The sequence below is a fragment of the Epinephelus moara genome, chromosome 15 (assembly GCF_006386435.1).
Source record: "Epinephelus moara isolate mb chromosome 15, YSFRI_EMoa_1.0, whole genome shotgun sequence".
NCBI classification, from domain to species: Eukaryota; Metazoa; Chordata; class Actinopteri; order Perciformes; family Serranidae; genus Epinephelus; species Epinephelus moara.
The window spans coordinates 4,522,628-4,538,499 of record NC_065520.1 but is presented as its reverse complement, the minus strand read 5'-3'; the positions used below and the strand labels follow the sequence as shown (position 1 = coordinate 4,538,499).

Sequence of the window (15,872 nt, the reverse complement as noted above, 5' to 3'; positions counted from 1 at the left end):
GAGCAGGATGGGCAAATTTAAATAAAAAAAGACTGCAGCTGCTAATAGCACCATGAAGTTTGCCTCATTTGCAACTGCTATCTGTTATGCTCCTTTTCAATTCACTAAAGGTATTACGCTGATGATATTAGCGGCACAAACACGCCTATAAAGTATGATAGAGAGTGTATAGGTGTGTATAAAGAGTCTGATTGCAATTGTCCATGTGGCAAAATATAAATGCTGCCTTCGTACCAAAAGCACAGCAGTCAAAATTTTGACTAAATGAAGAATAAGAATGGCTTTCGCACTAAATGTATGCATAATACCAAATTTAAATATGTGCCAACAACACAGGAGCACCGAGATGCTATTTCCTTGGAAGCGCAGTTATGCCTCGTTTCCATGTACCTCGATGTGCGTATGGAAGTCAACCAAAAATCCATTCATTCCTATACAAACCTTCTTGATCTCTGATTTGTTTGTGAAACTCCTTTTCTCCTATTTTTCTCCAGTCCAGAATTTGTCTTTGAAAAAGCTGAACTTTTGCAACAGACTTTGGACCGTATGCACTTTTTTAATGGCATGTTAAGCTAGCTAACATTGCTAATACGCTAGCTGTGTAACATATAGAATGCATGCATGGTGGATCATATGTCTTTTAACAAAATATTTCAAAAAACTGGTTATACACCTCCTCAGCCTCCTCAGTTATTTGTCGCCATGCATTATTGGTGCATGCATTATTCACCACTGAGTTTATTACTTTGCAACAGACAGTCTTCATTCATACATCCTTGTCAATGGATACCACATTCCCTCCTCATTTTCACTTTTAGCCACTTCCCTGTAGCACCTGCAGCAGCAACAGTTGTAACTCATTCACTTTATTAACCCAGAGATTCAAAATGATGTCTTCCAGGTTGAGAGTTTCTCCAAAGCAATGGCTACTCTCGCATGTATACACATGCACACACAAGGACAAGGTCCAACTGTTGTTGGCCTTTTATTAAATACCGGATATTAACCCGACATCTTGACCACTGATGGTTTGAGCCACATAGATTTGGTCTGTAAAATCTTTGTTTTTACTGCACACTGCCTCGAGGGGGATTTTTGACTGAAGGCTTGTAAATTTTGGTTTATAACATCAGATTTTATAACATTAACAATGGCTCTTAAAGGGATAGTTTGATTTTTTGAAAGGGGGCTATATGAGGTACTCAGTGTATTACCTACAGTAGATGGCGGTTGGCACACCCCTAGTTTGGAGAAGCAGGCAGGAGTTCCACCAAGGAAGCTAGCAACCTAGCAGCAAAACATATTTTAGCCACCCACAAAAAGTCTCAGTTTAAGTGTACACTATATTGAGTATATTTTCACCCCTCTACTTTGCCGTCAGACAGCTCTCTCCAACATGGAACTGAACATTAACTTAAACTGAATCTATGCTTTCTTCAAAACAGTAATTTTACTTCGCAGAACACGGGAGCTGCTGGTCGACCACTGCCTTGAGCGGTTAGTTCTGTTGTGTTATTGTGTAACTTCGGTGTTTTAAAGGGTTAGTTCTGATTCATCAAAGTCACACAATAACACAAACAAACTAAACGATCGAGGCAGTGGTAGCCCAGGAGCTCCCGTGTTCTGCAAGATAAAATTGCTGCGTTTGTCAAAGGAGTCTGGCTTTGAAGAAAGCATAGATAAATACAATGGCACCCATCGAAAAGGGTTGTCTAACGGCAAGATAAAGTGGTTAAAAAATATTCTATATTTAGTATACATTTAAACTGATATTGCTTTTTTAGGTGGCTAAAATATGTTTTGCTGTGGCCCCCATTCACAGCAGTGCATTGCTTAGCTTCTGTGGTGCTTCTCCTGTCTGCTTCTCCAAACTGGAGTTGCATAGACAACGATCTACTGTAGGTAATACACTGTGGGGGTTAAGTATCTCCTACAACCCCAATTCAAAAACACCAAACTGCCCCTTTAATATCAGCAAGCAGTTGATTTCAAGGTACAGATCATACTGCAGTGTGCCAGTAACGCATATAAACATAGAAATTAGCGCAAACATTTTGTAGCAATATCATAAAATATCTCAGTATGCTCTTGTCAGCTTCATGTTTTCAGTGGAGCACATGACTGTATCAGCAGTGACTGGTGGACTGATGCCATCACATTGCATATCAGCATGCACTGGGTGGGATCTGTTCTACTGCGATGTTATCCCACTACTGTATTCTGATACGCTTGATGATAGCATTACAAAGTCAATGAGTCTTTTGTTTTCCCAGAGCAAACTAATTACGGCAGCTTCCTTCCTGCCTGCGTCTGTTGTCTTCTGATAGAGCGTTCTCATCTCACCGCTCGTAAACATCCGTCACCTCACAACACGTTGCAGCACTGCACCCACTCAATTACCATGCACATGTGTGCACTCCCACATGCATGTTTATCTGTGTGCATTAAAGTAAATGCAATCAGATGGAAGTCACTCAGCTGGCCAGGGAGGACCTGTTTACGCATCGTAATCAGTGATTTGTGGTGCACAGGGTGATGCAGACTATTAGGAGCCACACTTGCATGCCATGGATATAATGAGCAAAATGTTTTGAGTGCTAAAATATCCTGCTATTTAAAGATGCTACATGTAGCATTGCAACATCAGGAAATCAAAACCGCTCTAATTTTGAGGTGATAGTATAATTAGGGGACAAGTGATACTGTTGCTGGGAGGTCTGGCAACAGGTACTGGGCCTCCACTCTGCATTTTATAGTACTGGTGTGCCACCCAGTTGTATTTGTTGGGAAACGTACTGTTGTTTTACTAGGAAAAAAACACTTACAGTGCAAAGCTTTCTGTTTCTCTATGAGACTGCTTTGCCAAGAGTGATGTTGATGGAAAAACCCCTTTGTGTCATTAGCCATACAACTGACCTGAGATCAGGGTTACTGCAGTAATGTGCTAGTTGCTGGTATTACTTGTTGAAGGTACCAAGATATTAACTTTTTTTTGATAATAATATTTAAACATCCAACACAACAGCACCTTTACTATTCATTAACATAGACACAGCTAGAATGATGGTAGATTAATCATAATAGTCATTTTTCAAGTAGAAATGCAAAACATTTATTGGGTCACACACATTTTTAACGGACTTAATGAACTGATTTACTTGGGGTCATTGGGCGTTTCGGGGCTTTTAGCATCATACACCATCGCCCAGGCGACCTAGCCAGAATTGCTCAGATCTTGACCTGTGTCTTGGTAGCTAGTGTGGTCCATGGATCACCCCTCTTGATCCACAGCCATCTTGATGCTCTCTCAGCAGCTTCATCGATGTTCCTGATGGCTCTCTTGCTGTGCAGTCCTCTGACTCCCAGCAACTGTCGAGCAGCTAGCCCGCAAATCCTCGGCAGCTGACCTTGATGGGTTAGCATCGGGTCTTCCATCCATTGCTCTCGGCATTCGCCTGAGAGCTCCTCATACTTAGCCTTTATCCTCTCAAACACCTTTCCCATCCAGTCCTCCCGAGCACAGTCCCACTCCGAAGTCATCGAAATCCAGTACTTGGGCAGTGACGCCAAAAAAGGCGTCCTTCAACGCCAGCATGATATGCAGCCAATTGCCATTATAGTTTAACAGTGGTGGTGTTAGCGTCCCGTAAGATTCTAAAGCCAAACCCTGTTCTTTTTTCCTGAACCTAACCACCTCATTTTAACTTTAACAATCAAGCTAAAATCACATATTTGCCATCTTAAAATCCTACAGTTGTTTCATTGTCTTTCACACCTCAAACAAACCACACCAGAGTCCACTTAGAAGCAGACCACTATTTCAGGTGGCGTCAGTTCAGTTGTTTGGTCCACACCAGGGTTCAGTTTGTAGCTCTCACCTCAGCCCAAATGAACCGTACTAACTGGGCAAACAGACCTGGGTTCATTTCAACTGGACCAAACAGGTTAGGTCTGGAAGCCCCCTACACTTGTCACATTTGGCTCTGGGAATCTGTGACATTTTTCATAATTTTCGAACATTTTAAAGACAAAACATTAATCAAGAAAATAAGCAGCCTTAAAACAACCTCACCAAAACCACCATAAATCCCAATCTCAAGCCGTAACGTATAAAACACTGCAGCTACAAAAGTAAGAGTAAGTCAGTTTCTGGCATCTTTTTCCAAATCACCTCCAGACATCACCCAAATAGTGAAAGACGGCTAGACAGACAAGCTGTGATTGGTCAGCATCCAACGTGTAATCTGCCATGTCTCTCTGCCAAATCGCAGCAAGAAGTTATGACTCTATAATCACCTAATCTGACACAGCGACCATCTGGAATGGCAAAAAAATATTGTGTAGTCCGATCCCGGCATATGTGTTGCATGGCCTGACATGTGCTCAAGGTGCATGCGGAGTCACAGAGCAGGTCGGGACGGCGCCAGGGTCCTAGCGCCCTCCAGTATCCACTGTGTGAATCAAAATGTAAGATGGACTTCTCGCATGATGTTTGACCTTAGTTGTTATTGAATACAAGTGAAATTGCTTTAGGCATGCTTGACGAGGCACTTTGTGTTGTGTTTTTCCTTGACTCTCTCAGACAGAACAAAAACATCATGCAAAAAGAATTATAAAGTGTCAACTCATGTGTGAAAGGACGGCGTGATTTAATTGTTTTCTGACTTTTTCAGGAAGCATTTTCTCTCAATATGAACTCTGTGCCAAATATGATTTTGTCTGGAGAGGTGCTGACATGTTTCCCACACAGAGAAACAGTCAAAAAGGCAGTGGTTATTTTGGTACTGTTGAGGGCGATTTGGGGGATACTCAGGCATTCAGGAGGAAACACTTAGAGATGTCTCTCTCTCCCTGTTTCTACAAAAATAGATGCAAATCTTACAGTTTTTAAAACAAAACGATGCATCTAGTTTATGTCCCTCTGCTCTTTTTTTAATGTGATCTACTTAAAGGTCAGATACTACAGCTTCCTGCAGCAAATTCTAATGCATAATCTCTCTGTTTCTCCCCTTACAGGTCACCACATCATGTCAAACAACTACCAACTATGAGCTGGTGAGTGTATCATGTGTGTTTGTGCAGTGTGTGTGTGAGTTTGTGCACAAACGAGTCTTTAAAGATCTTGCTGACCTCTGACGCCCCCGACATAATGCAATGATCCTTCCTGGAATTGTGGCAGAACCACACACAGGCAGCACTGTGAGGTCGTTGCTGGAGGTCAAAGGTCAGAGGCTATGACCACAAGAGCTTTCCTCGGAGGAAAATCCTGTCTCTATAACTCAAACAAGACACCGGTCGTGATGATGCTGGCAGTGACAATGATGGTTAAGCAGTCTCTTTGATCTTATAAAAAGGTGAAAATATGACCTTAGGATACAGTTATTCAATCAGAATTTAAATAACACATATTCTCAAATACTTTATAACAGGAAATAATATGAGCACCTGACAAGTCAACCAAAAAGTTCACGGTAAATGTCAAATTTAGAAGACTTAAAGGAATGTTTCTGTGAGGACTTAAAGGTGCCCTGTGGAGTTTTCTTGTAAACAAACAACATTTCTGATTATATTCATTGTTACTCACCAAAATGCTTTTTGTGTACCCTCGAGGTCCGGCATGTTGAATACATTTCCCTCTCTCTTGAAAGTCCCCATCGACTCAAATATGTTTTTACATTTGAATGCTTGAGCTTTCCTGTGCAGAATGACGCAATGCAGAGTTTGACTCTAGGTTGGCTTTCACATCAGGGACCAGGGCCTGGATCTGAGTACATTCGACCACAAAGTCCAGATCATTCGATTCGTGTGGACACTGTGTACTGTACCTGGGCACAGTATGCCAATCCATACTCAGGGCCACTTTAAAAGGTGGTGGCGAGTACAGTTTATGTGTACTCCAACTGTACCAGAACACAGACTACAAGAAGTGTTTAACCAGTTACGAAACTCAATTTGATACTGATGCCTCTATATCAGACAGAATCGGATCGGTGCATAAACTTACTCATTGATACCTGATCCAGCATTTTAGACGGTATCAGAGACATTTCTAATACTGGAATCTGTATTTAAACAACTCTAGGATCTAGCAGTCAGATGTTTAAACACAACACGAATGAACTGGCGGTCTCACTCCAGATTCGTCAAAAACCAGCACTTGGTCAATGACTTCCGGCATCAGACACCAACGAAAAAGCCGTCCCTTAACATCGGCATGATACACAGCCGTTTGCCATTTAGTTTAACAGCCCCCAGCGGCGTCAAGGGAGAGCGCGGCGGGACAACAAAGAAAGTTAAGGCGGCGGAAGTCGGAGAAGGGCGAGTGGGAAGGGTGGTGGATGGGTCTGCGCAGTCTGCCGCAGACAGATCCAGATCTGCCTTTGCTATTGCATTCAACCTGCAGTCAGAAGTCCGCACCCAACAGCTCTCGCAGCTCTTCCTCTGGCCAGGAGCAGAGCCATGTCTTCCTGCTCCACTGATCCCCGCTGATGACAGTCCCCAGGGCAGCAGTGTCTCTATGCAGCGCCCTTGCCTGCACTGTACAGTAGCATGACAAAAATGTCACATAGATGATGATGTAAGTGTACTCGAGTACAGAATTATATTGCCAATGTGAAGGCTGAACGGCGGTGATCGTACTTGGGCACAGTACCAATCAATCCTCTTATTCATTGACTTTGTACGCACATTGTTGCACTACTTTTTGGGTGTTATGGCTACCTGTAGATCAGAGGAAAAGTGTAAAACCATTGGCAGGAATGTGAATCAGACTAATGCTGGGACTCAGTCATAAAAAGTTCGCCCCACAGGGTACCTTTAATACATACATTTCTTTTGTTTTCTGAGGTATCATTTCTGGTTTTCCTCTCCATAGTTTCTTTTTTGTTGTTTGTTTGTTTGTATTTTGGGACATTTTTTCTTTATTTGAGAGAAGATGGTCAAGAGTGTCATAGGCTAAAGGTGACACGCAGTAATGTTCCCTATCTGAATTTGAACTGAGCACACTGCAGTTAAGTAGAATGCATCTCACACACTTTGGCCAATAGGATGGACTCCCCATGCTGGTATTTTCAAGCATCTAAATGTGCAATTTTTCAAGTGTGAATTTAAATTTAATTCACAAAAAACATAACTAGACAATCAACTAACAGTATACAGTTGGGACACAGCAACCAAAGAAGTATCTTAAGTGACTGATTTGGTGTGAGACATCCAGGATGCTATCTAAATGCCACACAGAGTAGAAGAGGACAGACACTTAGCTGCAGTCAAAGTGATTATTCTCCTTTCCTCTAGGGGCTGCTCTTTACAAGACAAAATGTGATTTACGCACTGCAACACTGAGGCTTGAGTCATTTTCACTTTAATGAGCTTGAAATGGGAGTTTTCAATCACTTCCACAAAGAATGCACGCTCAGCAAATGGGGGGACATGATTAGAAAACCAGCAGGCATAGCCATTTGATCATTCTCCTGGTTTCTAGTCAATTTAGCCGAATAAAAAGTGGCGCAGTCCGTCCTGTTTTATATTTTCAGGATTAACCACCAATGATATGACCAAATTAGGAACATTCCAAGCAACAGTAACTACTTTTCACTTATTTACTTTGGACGCCGGCCGGTTTAAATGACTGCAGCGGCTTGTTAAACAGACCCTGGTTTTGTTTATAGAGCTCACATCAGGCTGAGACGCTGTACTTAACTCAGTTAAGAGATTTTCCTTAACACATGGATCACTGTCAAGCTCTGTGTGTACGTGTGTGTGTGTATGTGTGTGTGTTACATACTTTCTTTCCACTTCTCACATACTGTCTCTGTTTCTCATCTCTGCATCTCTGCACCACTTTTTGACCAGATTATTCTTTAAATTTACTTACCTTTACTTATAGATAATTTGGCAGATCCTACTATGACATACAACAGTTGCCTCCTTGCACATTTCCTTTTTTAACCAGCACCAAAACCATTTTGACCATTTCCCCTATTGCTGTATTGGTGGGGAGGAGGATGTGGTTCAATATATTATGATATATATTGCGATATACCCCGAAAATTGGCATAGGTTTTGAGAACCATAATGGTCCTGACTGTTCGGTTAAGTTGAGCCAGTCCAGGAAAAGACCTCCCTTCATCCTACACTCACCCTGAAGTATGTATGTCAGGCAAAGTGTGTATAGATCAGAGAGACAGAAACAGTATTTCCTTCAAGGTTAATAGAATGACTGTGTGTCTGGTGTATCACAGACAGCCAGACGTGGAGAGATGGGTCTATAAAACATCGTCTCTCCACCTCCTCCTCCTCCTCCTCCTCCTCCTCCTCCTCTCTCTCTTTCTCTCATCCTTTCTCTCACCGTGTTGTTTCTTCCTCGGTGTGAAAGAAACAATGACTAACCCACTGACTCTGTCTCGCTTCTCTCTCCAGCCTCCCACTCCTCAGCTGCCATTAAAGCATGTAGATACACCGGTGAGTAACACCTCTTCTTTATTAGCAGACATGCTTTAAAAAGCTGTTCATTATCATAACTAATGTTATTGTTATGCAGCAAAGCGCTGGAATAACAATCCTTATGTACAACCTAAAAGGCCAAATGTATGTGGGCACCCTTTACACATACATTTGTGTACTTTTGGGTTCTTGCGCAGTGACTCTGGAGTGTGTACTGAAATAATTATAGACTTTTTCTGTTAAAGTACAATCAATTAATGGATGATAAATTAATCATAACTGATTATTATTAAGGCTGTTAAGCTCTGACCCAACATGCAAATCCCACCACCTGTTCCTGCACACTGCAGAAGGTGGCAGCAACATGCAATACAACAGCAAGTCAAACAGAGTTCCCGTTGCTACTCTGTGGGTTGGACCTTTATTCAGACTTTACATGAGTTAAAATGAAACGGACCTGTCTCCTGATTAAATTTACCATTAACTGGAAACTTTTAATGGTAAAGAAGGAGACATTACCATAGGCCCAATTTTTGTCTTTTTTAGTATGGGCAAGGGATCTTAAGTGGGAGATAGCTGGTCAGCAGTAAATGCAGTATGTGAAAGCTGGGAACATGGAGATTAACTTGAGATCTACCGCATGAGTCAAAATTTTCTTCCCATAAATATGTAATAAATATTGTGTTTTGGTTAGGTGCCTGTTTAAACTGTTATATTACAGCAATTTTTTGGTTGGTACCATTTGTTACACAGATTTGGTTTCAAATGTAACCATTTTTGACCACTCAAGAATTGATAAAATGAACAAAAATCCCCCAGAATTCCTCATTAAGACACCAAAACCTTGAGGAATACCACTGAAAAATGAAAAACTTTTATAATGTGGAGATTTGGCAATTGGATGGACAGCACTTCTGCTCTGGACATTGCTCAGAAACCCCCTTACTGTCAATATACCTATGAAAACCATACGTCCTCCGAATGCCCGGGGTGTCTAGTTTTTGGTTGTAAAGTCTCAAGAGGCTATGATTATCCTAGAGGTCACAATAGGTAATTTTATACAGTGATGGCTGTTTCAAAAAATCGTCTATGAAATGGCTATTGTGGGGACTTACATCATCACACATGAATAAAAATGGGCTCACTGAATCCATGAGAGTTTCAGTGTTCCAGTCAAACCCAATTTATGCAATCCCAAGACTGTTTAGGGGCCCCAGTATTTATATTGCATGCAAAAAACTGCATGGGATTAGCTTAAAGTGGGCATGTCTACAAAGAGGAGACTTGTGGGTACCCAAAGGACCCATTTTTATTCCACTGAAAATGGCCATGCCAGTTTTTTCCTCATCAAAAATTAGCCTTACTTTGGAACATACTGCTACCTTTGCATCACAGCCTCTTAAAGACAGTAATGTCAGCCAAAATCACACAGTCCTATGGTTCTCTTAGGGTTAACGTGTATTCAAAAACATAAATACAGTTCTTAATTTTCAGAGGTAATGAACTGAGCCATGAAAAAGTCCATGATTATTCCAGTGGCACAGCCTGAGTCAGAACAACCAGGTGGCCTGAGGTAAATGATTTAACCCCTCTGTGTTCTGTGCCAGTGTAAAGAAATATTTGGTACATACCTTACAAAATGAGAAAAGCTGCCGTGACATCTGTTGCTGCCAGTTCACTGCAAATTGTGCCTGGTCTGTGCCAAAAATGGCTGCCAAGCCCTGGCCCGAGACTAGGCATGCATGTTTAGCTTGACATTGCTAAACCATGAAGGGTGTGGGTACGGGCCGTGGGTTTCCAAGAAAGCAAGATTCCAGAAAAATAAGAGAGGAAAGAACCACTGCTAATGCAAAAAGACAGCAGATCCTTAGAGCCTGCAATCACAAAGGCAGAAATTTGTTAGCTTGTTTAAAATGTTCTTGGATTATAAGGGGCTCATGTCTTTATTTCCCTTTTCACGAAACCAGAAGCAACATTTATTCTAAAGATAAAAGCAGCGCTGAAGTCTTGCATCCCTGCTTTTTCTCCTCTGCCTTTTGTGAGTCAGGATAATGAGTCAGTGTTTGCGTCAGACATCGCCTGAATGTTTAGATCGGCAGCAGAAGTCGCGGCGGTGATTCAGAGTGAGATTATAAACACAGATTGGTCTGTGTACACCAGACTGTGTGGAGATTTATTCACAGTCTGTGAGTTCACACAGAGGAAGAGAGAAGAAGATGTACAGAGCGGGCGAATGAGAGTTTGACAAGCAGGGTCTGGATGATATCTGAATAACATCTTTAATTAGATGTAGATATTTCTATGCATGTATGTTCACTGCAGGATTTGGTTGCAATTAGCAGCTGTGAATCCATGCTAACAACAGCTACTGTCAACCACAACAAAACAAGCTACAAACCTTCCTGGGCTGCCCCTCAAGCTGACAATGAGTCAGCAGTTATACTCAAAATATAGAATATTGTGGCGTCTTCCTTTCCAGGGGAGCCCCAACTAACTTAAGAATTCCAGTATGGTATTTCAATGGACTAGGAAGGCTCAATCAATATTTGTGAACATGAGCTACTCTCTCTCAAAGCTAGAAACCAGAGAGTCTCAAACTTGTGATGTCACAGAGTATAAAGTCTGGAGCTGCTCTACAAATAGTGAATGGAAGCTTGATTTTGTGGACCCACTAAGTTCTGTTTTCACCCACCCAGGTTGGGGTGGTGGATGGGTCACAAAAAAATGGACTTTCACTGGGGACTTTCCCCTGGAGTCACATGTTCGGATCCGTGTTAACTTTGAGTAAACTCGGAGTCATTTTAAGGTACATCCTGTTACCTCTCTCTGTGACAGCCTACAGCTCCGAACCGTAGTTGAGAACACGCTGGCTTATTTACATTAATTCAGCTTGGCTCATTATTAGCTGGTAACTAGCTTCTAGCACCCTCACAGGTTACCCACAAGGCCACTGCCCTTAAATGGGAAAAGGGTGAGCTAACCTAAGTAACTTTACTTGCCTAACCCTAAAAACACCCAACTATGTTTCTGTTCCTAAACCTAACCACAGTAACTTTTATCGCCTAAATCTAACCTCTGTAACTTTACGTTAATTACATAACTGTACTTTAGAACATAACGTCATGCGTGGGGGATAAAATACGAACTATTCTATGAGAACATCTTGGTCTGGAAGAACTGCATAATTAAATCATATTATCCCCATTTAAGTTAGTGGAGGGCTTAACGGGAAGTTCGTCCAGCAAAGTATCTAGTGGGACTGCTCTATGAGCCCAACATTGCGGAAGATCCGGGGAATTTTATACCTAGGAAATCAAACTTTTTTGGCTTCAGGTGCCACTGGGCAGCTTTCATTAGAGTGAATGGGGCTCTGCCTCCAATGCTGTTCCTAGTTCTCGTTATACATCCATGATTTAGCCCAAATTACTTTGTTTACAATAACTTCCTGGTAGAAACCCTCCATATTACATGTATAAAATGAAACAGTGCTGAGCATGGTGCTTAGTTTTTAGTCACCTAAAAAAAGGTCCTCCCCCTAGAAAATCAATATCAGTTTAATTGTACACTATCTTTAGAATATTGTCACTGCTTTACTTTGCCGTCAGACAGCCCTTCCTGACAGGGAAATGAAGCCGTCATCTCAAAGCCACCAGACTCTATTGACAGAAACAGGAGTTGCTGGTCAACTGTTGCCTTTATTAGTTAGTGTATAAGGTAAAGCAGTGAAAATATTAAAAATCCAGTGTAGACTTCAACTGATATTGACCTTTTTAGTTACTCCCCCCCTCCATTCACAGTGGTGCATTGCTAACCCTTCATGCCTGTAAATTTGGTTTATCAAAGATGTTAGCAAAGAAACAAGGTACTTAAATTAGGCACTGCAGAAACATCAGTTGGACCACCTTCTTCAAATATGTATCTTTAAACATTAACGTGATGGCTGAAAATGGCAACAGAATTAAGAAGCTTACTGACTTCACAAACGTCTGCAATTGAAGTCAGTTGCCAGTGTCTACCAGGAAGTGACTGTTTTTGTTAGCACAGTGTTATGGGGATTCAGTCTATAATCAGAACATTCTCTTGGCTGCTCTCAGTGTCATCTATAACATCTTTTCAATACATTGTCTATGGAGCAGCGCAAGACTTTATACTTGATGACATCACAAATTTGAGCTTTAGCGCTCTAGTTTTTGGATTTGGGAGAGAGTTGTTCATATTCGCCTCTATGTTCAGACTTTTTTAGACCATAGGAATAACATGGATTTTGGAAGGGGGCATAGTTGCCCATTCACATCAATACCGCATTGCATTTGATTCATTATTTACCACTAACAGAAAGCAAGTGCTGTTTTTTCTGGCGCAATACGAGGTGTAAGATTGTTTTCATCCCGTTTAGTAAAATGCACAAACAGCAAAACAATGGATTAAGGGTTGAAACAAGTAGCAACATCCTCTTTTGCAACAGGGTTTATGGGAAATGTGGGAGTAATTAAAATGAGAAATGCTAGCACTAAAAATACTGAGACACAGGCTACTAATTGTCTTGACCATGGTCTTGTTTTTTAACTGTAATTATAGAAAGTTGTCACAAACAATTTGACATTGACGTATTGGTGTTTGGCAGTAAATACTAGAGACGTAGCCCCTTTAACCAGACATTTCACTTAAAAATTAGCTGCATCCTCGGCTGAAGTCTTGATCCTGATTTATTATCTATGTTTTCCCTTTTGTTAAAGCATTGTCAAATGAGACCAGCTCGCTTTCTTTTCAAGTTAAATAGAAAATCTATACATTCTGGCTGGATTTCAAAGCAAGCCATTCATTTATTTAGATGTCACCCTGGGATGAATGCTCTCTGCCTTGATACTTGATCCAAGAAACATCATCATGGGGTTTTGTTCAAATATGTATGTATGGACAGTACACAGGAATGTTTATTTGGTTAGTCCATATAGGACACATTTGTGGTGGTTTTGAGCCGAAACACCCCATTGTGACCACAAATGGGTCAGCGTGGGGCCTGTCAGGGTCATCCAAGTACACTGTGGGGACTTCTTAAATCAGTTTGTGGCTCAGGAGTGAATAGAGCATGGGAGGCTTTAAATCAAAAATACTGCTGTAAATTTGTGTGACTGTGCACAAAGCATACAGAGGAGAAAAATGGCTCTTCAAATTTCTCAACACTTGTAATGACAAGCCACTTTACTGCTCCAACCAACAAGGAAATATTGAGATTAAAAAGACATTGTTTTTATTCCATATTCTATGCGTTGGTCGTCACTTGATTCGTAAGGGTAATTAAGGTCACACACATGTGCAGCAGAAAAGCACGAACATACCGTGTATTCATACAGTACACAAACACATGGCTCGGGGATAAAAGGGAGTCAAGAAAGGAGAAGCAGGAGGGAGTTAGAAATAATGAGAGATAATGAGACCGAGGGAGGAGTAGTTCCAGAGAACACAAAGTGGGCGTGAGGGAAAGAGAAAGCAGGAGAAAGCACGGGCAAGACAGTCGAGAGGGAAAGAAGAAAAGGAAGATGCATCAGGATATATATTACATAACCGCTAATGAAGTTTGGCACAACTAGCGCAGCGCCTAGCATCTTTTCTATAATGAGGAACTCGAGCTTCTTTGTAGCGCTTCAGCACCAAGTGTGATGTGACAAGCTGGATAGTTTTTATTTTATTATTTGAATAGTCAAATTTAGAGAAGTGGTTCCAGTACCTATAGAGATGCCTCTGGGCAGATCCATTCGAAGGCATTTTGCCCACCTGCGTTCATCCTGGAGGTGGAGTACTGGGTACCTCAGCAAGGTAGGCCACTCCCACACAGGAAGTCCAACATGCTCCAAAATGGGGGTTTTTAAAGGCTGATTTTTTTGTGTATGTGTGATAAGTCTTTTTTTAGTTGTCAAAAGTAGTTCTTTTGGAGCTTTCCATCATATCATAGGTCTTCAACAAATTGATTTGTGATTTTTTTAATTTATAAATCATTACGAATTATGGAATTATGAGACAAACGGCCCCTGGGCACAGACATGCAGAAGGCCCCACCACCTGTCTTACATTGGAGCAAGACACACATACTGTAGAACTGTTAAGCCTCATTCTGCTGATGTTTTGCATCTTTTTATTTTCGTTACGCATCTCGTGTTTCTCTGTAGTCATTTTGCATCTCTCTGTAGTCGTTATGAGTTGCTTTGCAGTTTGCAGTTTGTAGTCATTTCTTGTCTCTTTGTAGTCATTTTGTGACTTTTTGTAGTCATTTCATGTCCCTTTGGAGTCGTTTTGTGTCTCTTTGTAGTCATTTCATGTCCCTTTGGAGTCGTTTTGTGTCTCTTTGTAGTTGTTTACATCTCTTTGTAGTCACTTTGCATCTCTAGTTGTTTTGCATCTCTTTGCAGTTGTTTCGTGTGTCTTTGTAGTCACTTTGAGTGTCTTTGAAGTCATTATGAATCTTTTTGTAGTCATTTTGCATCTCTTTGTTGTCATTTTGTACCTCTTTGTAGTCTCTTTGTAGTCATTTTGGGTCTTTTTTTAGCCATTTTGAGTCTCTTTGTAGTTGTTTACATCTCTTTGATAGTTACTTTGCATCTCTTTGTAGTCATTTTGCATCTCTAGTTGTTTTGCATCTTTTTTTCCTTGTAGTCACTTAGAGTCTCTTTGAAGTCATTATCAATCTTTTTGTAGTAATTTTGCATCTCTTTGTTGTCATTTTGTATCTCTTTGTAGTCATTCTGTGTCCCTTTGTAGCCATTTTGAGTCTTTGTAGTTGTTTACATCTCTTTTTAGACATTTTGCATCTCTTTGTAGTTGTTTTGTGTCTCTTTGTAGTCTTTGTCTCTTTGTAGTCTTTGTGTCTTTCTGTTGTTGTTATGAGTCTTTTGGTAGTGACTTTGCATTGGTTTCTAGCCATTTTGTGTGACTTTGTGGTTGTTTTGAGTTTGTTTAGTTTTTACATGTCATTGTAGTCATTTTGCATCAGTTTGTAGTCATTTTGTGTCTCTTTGTAATCATTTTTTAATCTTCTTTTAGTTGCTTTGCATCTCTTGGTAGTCATTTTGTGTCCCTTTGTGGTTATTTTGCCTCTTTTTATAGTCACTGAGTCTCTTTGTGTCTCTTTGAAACCATTTTGCATCTCTTTGTAGTCATTTTGTAATTATCTGTGGTCATTTTAAGTCTCCTTCAGAACGGTATGTGTCTCTTCGAGTGACATTTTGCAGGTGAAGGTAAAGGAAGGCCGGTTCAGTAATCCATCCATGATTAAATATACTCTAAAATATAGAGCAAATGTGTATCTTAACTGTATATAGCTGGCATTGTTCCATAATTTTAATATTTTAACAATATTATTTCTAAATACTCAGACAGGAGTAAGTAGCAATTTGATAGGAACTATTTTCAGCTGTAGATGAATACACATT

General features: G+C 40.8%; 1 protein-coding gene across 3 annotated transcripts in view; it reads left to right on the top strand.

Moving 5' to 3' along the window:
• The window catches only part of tns1a (tensin 1a), a 119,915-nt gene that overhangs the window by 55,109 nt on the left and 48,934 nt on the right, over nucleotides 1–15,872 (top strand). For 2 of the 3 annotated variants that reach the window (XM_050063175.1, XM_050063176.1), the window contains 2 exons: nucleotides 5,017–5,055; nucleotides 8,422–8,463. In XM_050063175.1, the coding sequence (XP_049919132.1) occupies nucleotides 5,017–5,055; nucleotides 8,422–8,463 (81 nt within the window). The remainder of the gene's footprint in view (nucleotides 1–5,016; nucleotides 5,056–8,421; nucleotides 8,464–15,872) is intronic. The other variant, XM_050063177.1, reaches the window with a different exon arrangement.